General features: G+C 49.5%; 1 protein-coding gene across 2 annotated transcripts in view; it reads left to right on the forward strand.

The window, feature by feature from the left end:
• Nucleotides 1-15,715, forward strand: part of qsox1 (quiescin Q6 sulfhydryl oxidase 1) — a 114,592-nt gene that overhangs the window by 74,686 nt on the left and 24,191 nt on the right. For both annotated transcript variants that reach the window (XM_078218058.1, XM_078218057.1), the window contains exon 8: nt 6,776-6,905. In XM_078218058.1, coding sequence (XP_078074184.1) covers nt 6,776-6,905 — 130 coding nt within the window. The remainder of the gene's footprint in view (nt 1-6,775; nt 6,906-15,715) is intronic.

Here is a 15,715-nt window from a genome sequence, read left to right on the forward strand (position 1 = left end):
TGTATCTCTCTCTCTCTCTCTGTTGAAGTGTAACTATAGCTCTCTCACTCCGTCAAGGGATATTTGTATCTCACTACGTCGCAGTCTAACAGTATCCCTTACTGAGTCGCAGTCTGACTGTATCCCTCGCTGTGTCACAGTCTGACTGTATCCCTCGCTGTGTCACAGTCTGACTGTATCCCTCGCTGTGTCACAGTCTGACTGTATCCCTCGCTGTGTCACCGTCTGACTGTATCCCTCGCTGTGTCACCATCTGACTGTATCCCTCGCTGTGTCGCAGTCTGACTTTATCCCTCGCTGTGTCACTGTCTGACCGTATCCCTCGCTGTGTCGCCGTCTGACTGTATCCCTTGCTGTGTCACTGTCTGACCGTATCCCTCGCTGTGTCGCCGTCTGACCGTATCCCTCGCTGTGTCGCCGTCTGACTGTATCCCTCGCTGTGTCACAGTCTGACCTCATCCCTTGCTGTGTCACAGTCTGACTGCATCCCTCGCTGTGTCGCAGTCTGACTGTATCCCTCGCTGTGTCACTGTCTGACCGTATCCCTCGCTGTGTCACTGTCTGACTGTATCCCTCGCTGTGACACAGTCTGACTGTATCCCTCGCTGTGTCTCAGTCTGACTGTATCCCTCGCTGTGTCACCATCTGACTGTATCCCTCGCTGTGTCACCATCTGACTGTATCCCTCGCTGTGTCACCGTCTGACTGTCTCCCTCACTGTGTCACAGTCTGACTGCATCCCTTGCTGTGTCACAGTCTGACTGTATCCCTCGCTGTGTCGCAGTCTGACTGTATCCCTCGCTGTGTCGCGTCTGACTGTATCCCTCGCTGTGTCGCAGTCTGACTGTATCCCTCGCTGTGTCGCAGTCTGACTGTATCCCTCGCTGTGTCACTCTCTGACTGTATCCCTCGCTGTGTCGCAGTCTGACTGTATCCCTCGCTGTGTCGCGTCTGACTGTATCCCTCGCTGTGTCGCAGTCTGACTGTATCCCTCGCTGTGTCGCAGTCTGACTGTATCCCTCGCTGTGTCACCATCTGACTGTATCCCTCGCTGTGTCACCGTCTGACTGTATCCCTCGCTATGTCACCGTCTGACTGTATCCCTCGCTGTGTCACCGTCTGACTGTATCCCTCGCTGTGTCTCAGTCTGACTGTATCCCTCGCTGTGTCTCAGTCTGACTTTATCCCTCGCTGTGTCTCAGTCTGACTGTATCCCCCCCTGTGTCGCAGTCTGACTGTAACACTCGCTGTGTCACCGTCTGACTGTATCCCTCGCTGTGTCACCGTCTGACTGCATCCCTCGCTGTGTCACCCTCTGACTGTATCCCTCGCTGTGTCACCGTCTGACTATCCCTTGCTGTGTCGCAGTCTGACTGTATCCCTCACTGTGTCGCAGTCTGACTGTATCCCTTGCTGTGTCACCATCTGACTGTATCCCTCGCTGTGTCCCAGTCTGTCTGTACCCCTCGCTGTATCTCAGTCTGACTGTATGCCTCGCTGTGTCTCAGTCTGACTTTATAACTCGCTGTGTCGCAGTCTGACTGCATCCCTCGCTGTGTCGCAGTCTGACTGTATCCCTCGCTGTGTCGCAGTCTGACTGTATCCCTCGCTGTGTCTCAGTCTGACTGTATCCCTCGCTGTGTCGCAGTCTGACTGTATCCCTCGCTGTGTCTCAGTCTGACTGTATCCCTCGCTTTGTCTCAGTCTGACTGTATCCCTCGCTGTGTCTCAGTCTGACTGTATCCCTCGCTGTGTCACCGTCTGACTGTATCCCTCGCTGTGTCACTGTCTGACTGTATCCCTCGCTGTGTCTCAGTGTGACTGTATCCCTCGCTGTGTCACTGACTGACTGTATCCCTCGCTGTGTCACCGTCAGGCTGTATTCCTCGCTGTGTCTCAGTCTGACTGTATCCCTCGCTCTGTCACCCTCTGACTGTATCCCTCGCTGTGTCACCATCTGACTGTATCCCTCGCTGTGTCACCGTCTGACTGTATCCCTCGCTGTGTCACCGTCTGACTGTATCCCTCGCTGTGTCACCATCTGACTTTATCCTTTGCTGTTTCTGAGCCTGACTGTATCCCTCGCTGTTTCTCAGCCCGGCTGTATCCCTCGCTGTTTCTCAGCCCGGCTGTATCCCTTGCTGTGTCACCATCTGACTGTATCCCTCGCTGTGTCACCGTCTGACTGTATCCCTCGCTGTGTCTCAGTCTGACTGTATCCCTCGCTGTGTCTCAGTCTGACTGTATCCCTCGCTGTGTCTCAGTCTGACTGTATCCCTCGCTGTGTCGCGTCTGACTGTATCCCTCGCTGTGTCGCAGTCTGACTGTATCCCTCGCTGTGTCGCAGTCTGACTGTATCCCTCGCTGTGTCGCAGTCTGACTGTATCCCTCGCTGTGTCACCGTCTGACTGTATCCCTCGCTATGTCACCGTCTGACTGTATCCCTCGCTGTGTCACCGTCTGACTGTATCCCTCGCTGTGTCTCAGTCTGACTGTATCCCTCGCTGTGTCTCAGTCTGACTTTATCCCTCGCTGTGTCTCAGTCTGACTGTATCCCCCCCTGTGTCGCAGTCTGACTGTAACACTCGCTGTGTCACCATCTGACTGTATCCCTCGCTGTGTCACCGTCTGACTGCATCCCTCGCTGTGTCACCCTCTGACTGTATCCCTCGCTGTGTCACCGTCTGACTATCCCTTGCTGTGTCGCAGTCTGACTGTATCCCTCACTGTGTCGCAGTCTGACTGTATCCCTTGCTGTGTCACCATCTGACTGTATCCCTCGCTGTGTCCCAGTCTGTCTGTACCCCTCGCTGTATCTCAGTCTGACTGTATGCCTCGCTGTGTCTCAGTCTGACTTTATCCCTCGCTGTGTCGCAGTCTGACTGCATCCCTCGCTGTGTCGCAGTCTGACTGTATCCCTCGCTGTGTCGCAGTCTGACTGTATCCCTCGCTGTGTCGCAGTCTGACTGTATCCCTCGCTGTGTCGCAGTCTGACTGTATCCCTCGCTGTGTCGCAGTCTGACTGTATCCCTCGCTGTGTCTCAGTCTGACTGTATCCCTCGCTGTGTCACCGTCTGACTGTATCCCTCGCTGTGTCACTGTCTGACTGTATCCCTCGCTGTGTCTCAGTGTGACTGTATCCCTCGCTGTGTCACTGACTGACTGTATCCCTCGCTGTGTCACCGTCAGGCTGTATTCCTCGCTGTGTCTCAGTCTGACTGTATCCCTCGCTCTGTCACCGTCTGACTGTATCCCTCGCTGTGTCACCGTCTGACTGTATCCCTCGCTGTGTCACCATCTGACTGTATCCTTTGCTGTTTCTGAGCCTGACTGTATCCCTCGCTGTTTCTCAGCCCGGCTGTATCCCTCGCTGTTTCTCAGCCCGGCTGTATCCCTTGCTGTGTCACCATCTGACTGTATCCCTCGCTGTGTCACCGTCTGACTGTATCCCTCGCTGTGTCTCAGTCTGACTGTATCCCTCGCTGTGTCTCAGTCTGACTGTATCCCTCGCTGTGTCTCAGTCTGACTGTATCCCTCGCTGTGTCTCAGTCTGACTTTATCCCTCGCTGTGTCTCAGTCTGACTGTATCCCCCCGTGTTGCAGTCTGACTGTAACACTCGCTGTGTCACCGTCTGACTGTATCCCTCGCTGTGTCACCGTCTGACTGCATCCCTCGCTGTGTCACCCTCTGACTGTATCCCTCGCTGTGTCACCGTCTGACTGTATCCCTCGCTGTGTCTCAGTCTGACTGTATCCCCCCCTGTGTCGCAGTCTGACTGTAACACTCGCTGTGTCACCGTCTGACTGTATCCCTCGCTGTGTCACCGTCTGACTGCATCCCTCGCTGTGTCACCCTCTGACTGTATCCCTCGCTGTGTCACCGTCTGACTATCCCTTGCTGTGTCGCAGTCTGACTGTATCCCTCACTGTGTCGCAGTCTGACTGTATCCCTCGCTGTGTCTCAGTCTGACTGTATCCCCCCCTGTGTCGCAGTCTGACTGTAACACTCGCTGTGTCACCGTCTGACTGTATCCCTCGCTGTGTCACCGTCTGACTGCATCCCTCGCTGTGTCACCCTCTGACTGTATCCCTCGCTGTGTCACCGTCTGACTATCCCTTGCTGTGTCGCAGTCTGACTGTATCCCTCACTGTGTCGCAGTCTGACTGTATCCCTTGCTGTGTCACCATCTGACTGTATCCCTCGCTGTGTCCCAGTCTGTCTGTACCCCTCGCTGTATCTCAGTCTGACTGTATGCCTCGCTGTGTCTCAGTCTGACTTTATCCCTCGCTGTGTCGCAGTCTGACTGCATCCCTCGCTGTGTCGCAGTCTGACTGTATCCCTCGCTGTGTCGCAGTCTGACTGTATCCCTCGCTGTGTCGCAGTCTGACTGTATCCCTCGCTGTGTCGCAGTCTGACTGTATCCCTCGCTGTGTCTCAGTCTGACTGTATCCCTCGCTTTGTCTCAGTCTGACTGTATCCCTCGATGTGTCTCAGTCTGACTGTATCCCTCGCTGTGTCACCGTCTGACTGTATCCCTCGCTGTGTCACTGTCTGACTGTATCCCTCGCTGTGTCTCAGTGTGACTGTATCCCTCGCTGTGTCACTGACTGACTGTATCCCTCGCTGTGTCACCGTCAGGCTGTATTCCTCGCTGTGTCTCAGTCTGACTGTATCCCTCGCTCTGTCACCGTCTGACTGTATCCCTCGCTGTGTCACCGTCTGACTGTATCCCTCGCTGTGTCACCATCTGACTGTATCCTTTGCTGTTTCTGAGCCTGACTGTATCCCTCGCTGTTTCTCAGCCCGGCTGTATCCCTCGCTGTTTCTCAGCCCGGCTGTATCCCTTGCTGTGTCACCATCTGACTGTATCCCTCGCTGTGTCACCGTCTGACTGTATCCCTCGCTGTGTCTCAGTCTGACTGTATCCCTCGCTGTGTCTCAGTCTGACTGTATCCCTCGCTGTGTCTCAGTCTGACTGTATCCCTCGCTGTGTCTCAGTCTGACTTTATCCCTCGCTGTGTCTCAGTCTGACTGTATCCCCCCGTGTTGCAGTCTGACTGTAACACTCGCTGTGTCACCGTCTGACTGTATCCCTCGCTGTGTCACCGTCTGACTGCATCCCTCGCTGTGTCACCCTCTGACTGTATCCCTCGCTGTGTCACCGTCTGACTGTATCCCTTGCTGTGTCGCAGTCTGACTGTATCCCTCGCTGTGTCGCAGTCTGACTGTATCCCTCGCTGTGTCGCAGTCTGACTGTATCCCTCGCTGTTTCGCAGTCTGACTGTATCCCTCGCTGTGTCTCAGTCTGACTGTATCCCTCGCTGTGTCGCAGTCTGACTGTATCCCTCGCTGTGTCGCAGTCTGACTGTATCCCTCGCTGTGTCGCAGTCTGACTGTATCCCTCGCTGTGTCGCTGTCTGACTGTATCCCTCGCTGTGTCTCAGTCTGACTGTATCCCTCGCTGTGTCTCAGTCTGACTGTATCCCTCGCTGTGTCTCTGTCTGACTGTATCCCTCGCTGTGTCTCTGTCTGACTGTATCCCTCGCTGTGTCTCAGTCTGACTTTATCCCTCGCTGTGTCACCGTCTGACTGTATCCCTCGCTGTGTCACTGTCTGACTGTATCCCTCGCTGTGTCTCAGTGTGACTGTATCCCTCGCTGTGTCACTGACTGACTGTATCCCTCGCTGTGTCACCGTCAGGCTGTATCCCTCGCTGTGTCTCAGTCTGACTGTATCCCTCGCTGTGTCTCAGTCTGACTGTATCCCTCGCTGTGTCACCGTCTGACTGTATCCCTCGCTGTGTCACCGTCTGACTGTATCCCTCGCTGTGTCACCGTCTGACTGTATCGCTCGCTGTGTCTCAGTCTGACTGTATCGCTCGCTGTGTCTCAGTCTGACTTTATCCCTCGCTGTGTCACCGTCTGACTGTATCCCTCGCTGTGTCACTGTCTGACTGTATCCCCCGCTGTGTCTCAGTGTGACTGTATCCCTCGCTGTGTCACTGTCTGACTGTATCCCTCGCTGTGTCACCGTCTGACTGTATCCCTCGCTGTGTCGCAGTCTGACTGTATCCCTCGCTGTGTCGCAGTCTGACTGTATCCCTCGCTGTGTCGCAGTCTGACTGTATCCCTCGCTGTGTCGCAGTCTGACTGTATCCCTCGCTGTGTCGCAGTCTGACTGTATCCCTCGCTGTGTCGCAGTCTGACTGTCTCCCTCGCTGTGTCACCGTCTGACTGTATCCCTCGCTGTGTCACCGTCTGACTGTATCCCTCGCTGTGTCACCGTCTGACTGTATCACTCGCTGTGTCTCAGTCTGACTGTATCGCTCGCTGTGTCTCAGTCTGACTTTATCCCTCGCTGTGTCACGGTCTGACTGTATCCCTCGCTGTGTCACTGTCTGACTGTATCCCCCGCTGTGTCTCAGTGTGACTGTATCCCTCGCTGTGTCACTGTCTGACTGTATCCCTCGCTGTGTCACCGTCTGACTGTATCCCTCGCTGTGTCGCTGTCTGACTGTATCCCTCGCTGTGTCGCAGTCTGACTGTATCCCTCGCTTTGTCACCGTCTGACTGTATCCCTCGCTGTGTCACCGTCTGGCTGTATCCCTCGCTGTGTCTCAGTCTGACTGTATCCCTCGCTGTTTCTGAGCCTGACTGTATCCCTCGCTGTTTCTCAGCCCGGCTGTATCCCTCGCTGTTTCTCAGCCCGGCTGTATCCCTCGCGGCGCCGCAGCCCGGTGTATGATTAACGTTTTGCCTGTGTTTCTGTTTGCAGTGCCAAAATATACATGGCTGATCTGGAATCAGCACTTTATTACTCTCTCAACGTGGAGGTGGCAACACATCAGGAACTGTCAGGAAAGTCCCTCACTGCTCTGAGCCGTTTCATTGGAGTGCTCACAAAGGTTAGTTAGACCGTGAGTTTGGGTGAGTCACAGAGACAGGAACGATGTGAAATTCAACAGTACTTCTGAACAAAGCAACAAAAAGGTCACTTAAAGTGCCAAACACTGGTTTAAGAAATCTCTTTAAAAACTAGCTCTAGCATGAATCTGATCTCTTTAGAATATTTCTCCTTACTTCCTTCACTCTGGCTACCACTTCTGAGCGTGCTGCTCTGGATGATCCATTACATTTGTAAAAATCTTGGAATGGTGAATTGTTCACAGGGCTGAAGTTGATTGCTGGGATTTTGTAATGCTGTGGCACTTTGCAAAGGAATTGCTTTCAGGAGGGAATGTTTTCCTTACTAGGTTACGATGTGAAGTTCCTGTTTGTTGCTCACGGTGTTACTGTATGAGGTTCCCAATTGTTCAGGGGGGGTAAGGGTTACGGTATTAACCTGGAGTTTACCTTAGTTAGTACTACTGAGTGTGTAATGAGTTTCACAGAAAGGGAGGGCTAATATTGCTGAGTGAGAGTTACTGGGCCCAGAAGTGTGACTTTATCAGTTTAATAGCAGAGTTGTATATGACTAAATCTTTCCCCAATAATTTTGTCCAGATAACAATGGCATGTTTCACACTACTGATATTGACCCTGCATATAAAATCGTACAATATCATTACTTCTTGTTTGTCACATCCTACTTTCTTGTGTCACGCGCACTTCATTTAATTTTCTTTTTCTCTAAACACCAATAAAATCCAGAATTAGAAGTTAGCAAATGTTCAAGTCACAAGTAAGCAAACCAGGAACAAATCAAACATGAGGATTAACCCAAATCTAGAAATGAAGCAAAAATGAAATTAATCAAAAACAACTTTAGGCTGGAAAAAAAAGTGGAGGCCACGGTGGGCGGCAGGGTGACGCGGCATGGCAGCACAGTGGGAAGCACGGCGGCACGGTGGTTAATACTGCTACCTCACAGCACCAGGGAACCGGGTTTGATTCCGGCCTTGGGTCACCGTCTGTGTGGAGTTTGCACATTCTCCCTGTGTCTGCGTGGGTTTCCTCGGGGTGCTCCAGTTTCCTCCCACACTCCAAAGATGTACGGGTTAGGGTGGATTAGCCATGCTAAATTCCCCCTTAGTGTTAGGGGAACTAGGAGGGTAAATCTGTGGGGTTACGGGAATAGGGCCTGGATGGGATTGTTGTCGGTGCAGGCTCGATGGGCCAAATGGCCTCCTTCTGCACAGTAGGGATTCGATGATTTCCACGTCTTGCCCTTCTGTCCACTGGCAATGGACTCCAAATAACGTTTAAAACAGAATCAAAACATCAACAATTTTACAACTCTCATGGCAGCCTAATTAAAGTACCTCGGATATTATCCTTTATGTCTCAGATCACGTTCACAATTCAATCAATGCAGGTTTAAGTTTGTATCGCTGTTAATGGAAGATGGTTTCTACTTTCTTACTTTACCCCAAATGATCTGGAAAGCTGCTGCGCCATAGATTCACAGTAATCTAAAACCTGAACTTTTGGATGTTCGCTGAGAAAAATTCTAGAAACCTTTTTCTTGAAAATAAAAATAACCATTGGGAGTGTGTCTTTTTGTTGTTGTGAACCCTAAAGCATTGAAAATAGCTGACATAATAAAAACTTTTTAGGTTTGAAGACCATTTTTGTAGAGTATGAAAATTGTTTCTCAGGGTTTTCTGTTTGTCTCGGGTTCGTTCCAGAGGAAGGACTTGCAATTTATTTTAACGTACACTTGGAAACTGCTATTATTCTTTGAGGAATTTGCATTTAGCAGTTTTCACATTCTCAGGACAATCCAGAGCACTCGAGATGAAGTTATTTTTGTTTCGAGAGAAATCTGCGGTTGTTGGATATTTGGAGACATGACGGGAACACTTGGGCAAAAACGTGTGCCCACTCTTGTGTCTGCTGCTTCTCTCTGCCCTCCAAGGGCAACTAGTGATGGGCAATAAATGCTGGCCAGCCAGTGACGCCCATGTCCCACAAACCAATTTTTAAAAGACACTCGCGCCCAACCTGCCTCCTTTCTCCACGGAGTATTGCGGTGCCAAGGAAGGTCAGTCAGCCCATCATGACTTGGAATCGAGAGTTAAGACAGATGATCTGTTGCCCAGTTTCACACAGGCTTCAGCAGTCTCGTCACAATGCGCACAGTCAGCCCCACTGGGAGGTGGCTTTGAATTTGCCCCAGCAGCTCACTTGGTGATATAACGCCGGATCGTGTAGGACAGTCTGTGTTCTGAGTTGACAATCTTTAACTAACATCCAGGAGCATATGCAATTCTGTTGTGGTGTCTGGAACCTCAGCCTTTGAGTTAAGAGTAAGAGACAACAGAGCTTCCTGCTGCTGACACTGACCCACCCTGTGATCATTCTGTGGATGAAGTTCAGTGGCAGGAATACACAGGGCAACTGGTTCCTCCACCTCTGGGTGACAGAGGTCAGTTTTGACACTGATCCACTTGCATATGACCTTTGCAACCTCTCCATTCTGGCAGGAGGCTACTGGGACACCAACGGCGCTGATAATGTCCCCCCCAGCTGACCTTTCGAGTTGAGCCATTTATCAAGACTGGAACACCCAGCCCTTTTGACGGCCGGAAAGTGGTCACAGAATTGACACCTTGACCTTTTCAGCCGGTGTCTGCAGGGTCGTTAGTCACATACAAAGGACGTTAGCCGATACCAATGGGGTTTTGTCTGATCACAAAATGAACAAGGGGAAAACATCCAGAAGGAAAAGAAAAGAGGAACCCTTCTCTTCAGGGAGGTCGGTGTGATCTCGATAACAAGCCCTTGAATCGAGAGGGGAAAACTATTCGATACATCAACAAGTAGAAAAGAATGGAAACCATTCTTCTTCTTACACTTTCAAATAAGCTAATGTTTGATTTGTCTTGTCACAAGAAATGTCTTTTTATGAGGGGCACAATGTGCAGAAACTACAAAGTGCAAGATCGCTAACCGTCCATTTCAAAGCCAACATATCTTCAAAATGTGAAGAATTGAATACCTTGCAAGGCACCACTTGCACTTTGTCCCAGCATGCAGCACAGTGGTTAGCACTGCTGCCTCACAGCACCAGGGACCCAGGTTCAATTCTGGCCTTGGGTCACTGTCCGTGTGGAACTTGCACCTTCTCCCCGTGTCTGCGTGGGTTTCCTCCGGGTGCTCCGGTTTCCTCCCACAGTCCAAAGATGTGCGGGTTAGGTTGATTGGCCATGATAAATTGACCCTAGTGTCAGGGGGACTAGCAGGCTGAATGTGTGGGGTTACGGGAATAGGGCCTGGGTGGGATTGTGGTCGGTACAGACTCGATGGGCCAAATGACTTCCTTCTGTACAGTGGGGATTGTATGATCTATGATGCTGTCTAGTCTTCCCTGATTTCAACAACATTGACAACTTGCATTTTTATAGCATCTTTAACATAATAAAATGTGTTTCACAGAAGCGTGGTCAAATAAAATTTGATCCCGAAAGACCATGAGGAGATTTTAGCACTGATGACCTAAAGCTAAGTCGGAGGTTAGGGTTTTGGGTAGTGTCTTAAAGGAGGAGAGAGAGATTTTGGGAGGGAATTCCTGAGCTAAACTTCTAGACAGCTGAGGGAACAGCCGTCAATGGAGGGTGAAGATGCTTTGAGAGTTGACCCGTTGCAAGATGAAATGGAGCCAACGCAAGTCCTTCCCCCTTTCAAAATTTGCCATTGCATTCAAAAGAAACATATTTTCTTTACAAGCTTATTGCCCCCACTCTGCCTGCATTTGCCCCTCCTTCTTCAGCTTCACTGACTGATCTGAGTGTACATTCAGTCAGTGAACCTGAAGGACACATTGAAGTGACATTGGTGCAGATGTGTGCCCCAACAAGCCTCTTCAAGGGCCATAGAAACATAAAAAACATAAAAGCCCATTGAGTCTGTACCGACAACAATCCCACCCAGGGCCCTTTTCCCGTAATCCCATATATTTACTCTGCTAATCCCTCAAACCTACACATCCCGGGACACTAAGGGGCAATTTAAGATGGCCAATCAACCTAACCCGCAAATCTTTGGACTGTGGGAGGCACCCGGAGGAAACCCATGCAGATATGAGGAGAACGTGCAGACTCCACACAGACAGTGACCCAGGCCGGGAATCGAACCCAGGTCCCTGGAGCTGTGAGGCAGCAGTGCTAACCACTGTGCTGCCCTATATTTATGCCAAAGGGATTAGGTCAGTGCTGGACAACCTGCAGCCCGGGGGCCAAATGCGGCCGATCGGGGTTCTGAGCGCGGCCCACGAGACATTTTGTTGACTGTTGCCTGCGCTTAGAGTTGCTGCATTCTGCTGATCCCATCTGCTTGGCTTTTTTCTTACTGATATGACTGAAGTGCAATGCACATTGCAATGCAATGCACAATGCACAATGATCTGGAAGAAGGTGTAACTGGGGTGATCAGTAAGTTTGCGGACGACACAAAATTGGCAGGACTTGCAGATAGTGAGGAGCATTGTCAGAAGCTACAGAAGGATATAGATAGGCTGGAAATTTGGGCAAAGAAATGGCAGATGGAGTTCAATCCTGATAAATGCGAAGTGATACATTTTGGTAGAAATAATGTAGGGAGGAGCTATACGATAAATGGCAGAACCATAAAGGGTGTAGATACGCAGAGGGACCTGGGTGTGCAAGTCCACAGATCCTTGAAGGTGACGTCACAGGTGGAGAAGGTGGTGAAGAAGGCATATGGCATGCTTGCCTTTATAGGACGGGGCATAGAGTATAAAAGTTGGGGTCTGATGTTGCAGATGTATAGAACATTGGTTCGGCCGCATTTGGAATACAGCGTCCAGTTCTGGTCGCCACACTACCAGAGTACTGGAGAGAGTACAGAGGAGGTTTACCAGGATGTTGCCTGGTATGGAGGGGCTTAGTTATGAGGAGAGATTGGGTAAACTGGGGTTGTTCTCCCTGGAAAGACGGAGGATGAGGGGAGACTTAATAGAGGTGTATAAAATTATGAAAGGCATAGATAGGGTGAACGGTGGGAAGCTTTTCCCCAGGTCAGTGGTGACGTTCACGAGGGGTCATAGGTTCAAGGTGAAGGGGGGGAGGTTTAACACAGATATCAGAAGGACATATTTTACACAGAGGGTGGTGGGGGCCTGGAATGCGCTGCCAGGCAAGGTGGTGGAGGCGGACACACTGGGAACGTTTAAGCCTTGTCTAGACAGCCATATGAACGGAGTGGGAATGGAGGGATACAAAAGAATGGTCTAGTTTGGACCAGGGAGCGGCGCGGGCTTGGAGGGCCGAAGGGCCTGTTCCTGTGCTGTATTGTTCTTTGTTCTTTGTTCACATCAAACAAGAGCACTTTAAGTGAGGTACATGCTGATTGCACACAACACTGATGGTGAGAGCTGTGTGCTCCCTCTGCATCCAATAAATATTTATTTTGTTCTTACCACTTGAAGTTGAAAGTTCTATCAATATTTGAATGATTAAGCATTTTCTATAACTAATGAAATATTTGGCATGTATTAAATATATTCCATCTTATTCATGAGGTAATGGTTGGCCAACAAGCACGATTTCAATCTTATAGCCCAATGAGATGAAAGAGGCTCCCTTATGCACCACACTCACGAGCCTAGGTTGCCCATCACCGGATTAGGTGGATGATTGATGGAGAAAAAAAACCTTAACAAAGAGTGGAAACATGCACGCTGCCCCACTTGACGTTTGCTGTGGTTTCGTCATCAAATTGTGGGAGAGTATTTAAGGCAGAAACTGTCATCAAATCATTCGACAAAATGTAGAATATCCAATTCAATGAGTGGAGAGTGAGTTGCGTTGTTATGGAGGGATGATTCTGAAAGTGAAAGCATCCCATCTGACCCAGAGTGGGGTCCGTGCGATGATGCCAGAGTCTAAGTGACTGTGGATGGATGCAACTGTTTGGAGTGGGTGCTGAAGCAGTTGTCCACAATATTATGCTTGTGGTTCAAATCACCCTTGTTTGTGTGTCTGCCTGCGTGTATGTATATGAAGGGTTTAGCAGCAAGAAAACAGATGGGAGTACAAGTTGCCCTGTGAGAGGTTTGGAAATCCTATTACTACAGCAGCTCAGACGGAGGCTGCTGGTTCCGTCACAGGCTTAGGTGTAGGCCGCTGGAGGGGAAGGGGGCTGCTCAGTAAGCCGTGGTAATCTTGTTTTTACCCTCTAGTGGTGAGTGTTCTCAAATCCCGTCGTGTTTGTCTCTGCGCTGATACTAATTGAATTCTAGTTACAGTTATTGAACGGAAGTAGATTTTCTGGGTCCTTGGAGGCCGTGGTTGTTGGATTGAAGCAGACGTGATTTTTATCTCAGCCCAGAGCTGAGTATTTAGCGTGGTCACCAGCAGAATACAAATAGGGATAACAAGAATTTACTCAGGGCAGGGGAGGGATCAAGGAGCTGTAAAATAACAATATTTTCCTTTTTTTATTTAAAGAAATGTACATATTTAAACATTGAAAGGAAATGTTTACTTTACCCCAACTAGTTCTCTCTTGTTTATCACACGCAATGCCTTTGTGTTGACCCCTGGCATGGGTTCAAATGGACAGTGGCATGTTATCGCCCATGTGAAGTAACCACTGTAGGCTGAATGGCCTCTTCCTCTGCCAAACCATCTGTGGTTCCACTCGGCGTGATTTTGTTCTCGTGACATGTGCTGTTGTTGCTGGACCCAATGGCCTAGTCATTTGGTGTGTGATAAAGCAACAAGTCCAAGTAATCAGTGCTAAAGATCAAGGGCAGGAAATTTCCTGAATATCAGCAAAGGCCGATGGCTGGCGGGAAAATTGGCCTTAGAGCCACTGACACCAACAGGGATTTTCTTGGCCGTATAATTCAGGACATGGAGCAAACAAACCTAAAGGGCAGGTTCCACAATATTAGGCTGGCTTCCAGCAAATTAGTTTTTTGATGATCGGGTGGCATTTTTAAAGGCTGTCCCAGTGCACAAAAAATTCATATCAAACCAAACACCACCCACCCCCCCACCCCACTGGCAATATCTGGGCAGTGCCAGGGACAGTGCCCGGGCATGACTCCCTTCATCCTCCCCCCCCAAACATTGCACACATCGGAGCTCCTCTGGGAGGTCTACACACTTAGGGAGACCAGTTGTAATTCACGCCGGTCTGCCCTCACACCGACATGAATGGACTTTCTTACGGTGATGGGGGGGAATGATTCAGACGTAGAGGCCGAATAATGTCATACTAATGTGTCAAAAGGATGTTCCTGTTAGGGTGAGGGGAACAGGGACAATCACATCATGTTTTTGCATTGGCGTGAAAGTCGATTGGACATCTTGTGAGATTTTCCACTCCCATCACTGATCCGGCCCGATGAAAACAGGAACAGAAAATCCTCCCCCCCGCCCCCTCCCCCCACCCTAAGAATTGGGAAGTGGAGTTTACATTTTGGGCCCATTTACCAAACCGGATACAAATTGCACTCAGGATTGTACATGATTTCTGGTTTGGTTTTACCGTTCTGGTTTCTGCTTCAATTATTGTCACGGATCTGAAATTTGCCATGAACTGATGCAACTTCATATTTGCAATTTAAAAAAATGCTCCTTGACATATTACAGAGTGAGAACTTGGTGCAGTTTCATTAATACAGGAAAAAATAGCATTGCTAGTAAGAATGTCCTGTCCACCACCTGTAAGTAACTCGATTCGAAATAACTGAAAATGACTTTAAAAAACATAAAGAACCATTTCCTAGTTTGCGGCTGTACAGTAATCAGTCTCTTCATAAATTAAATAGTCCACAATGTTTAAACTTTTTAAAAATATGTCTCTCAGCACCCTTGCAGCTAAAGCAAAAGAAAAGGCCTGAAGTTCTGATATGGGCACCATAGCAGAATTTACTATGCGATTAATTTATTCTGGGAGCAGGTCTGTCTTATTCACTGCCTTTATCAAAAAGTATAAAAGATCACGGAAACAAGATTTGTGCTGGCTGTAACATGTACTCAACATTCTATGTTTGATTTGATTTTTGAGTTATTATTGCCACATATATTAGTATACAGTGAAAAGTATTGTTTCTTTGCATGCTGTATATACAAAGTGTACCGTACATAGAGAAGGAAAGGAGAGAGTGCAGAATATAGTGTTACAGTCATAGCTAGGCTGTAGAGAAAGGTCAACTCAATATGCGGTAGGTCCATTCAAAAGTCTGATGACAGCTGGGAAGAAGCTGTTCTTTACTCGGTTGGTATGTAACCTCAGACTTTTGTATCTTTTTCCCGATGGGTGAAGGTGGAAGAGCGTTTGGCACTGGTTTGGTCCATTGTAGGCAAATTACTCTGGAAATGCCAGTGCAGTGGAGCAGAAAGTCTGCCCTCAGATGTGAACAGATATCATCTTAGTCCAGGGCAGTACAGAGGCATTAGTATAACCCCGCTGCCAGCTTGCACATCTCTAAAGTGGGTATTAGTAGCAAAGTATCCCGCACATACACGGGCTCTCTGGACTTCGGTAATTGGGGTGTGGCCCAGTCGGGGACAGGGGTGAAGAGGGTGTGCAATTGATCACTGTCGACTGGAAACCTTAATGCTTGGTTTGGCACAATTTGGAAACGTTTGTTATGGGCCTGGGTCTCTGCGTGTGCCGGACAACTGGCTGACAAAGCAAGAAAATGCCCAGTGAGAGAAAGCAAGGGGATGCCAATAGGAGATTTGGCTCTCTCATCCATATAGCCAATCAAGAGAATTCTTGAAAAACTATTGAACCTGTA

The sequence above is a fragment of the Mustelus asterias genome, chromosome 8, assembly GCF_964213995.1.
Source record: "Mustelus asterias chromosome 8, sMusAst1.hap1.1, whole genome shotgun sequence".
Lineage (NCBI taxonomy): Eukaryota > Metazoa > Chordata > Chondrichthyes > Carcharhiniformes > Triakidae > Mustelus > Mustelus asterias.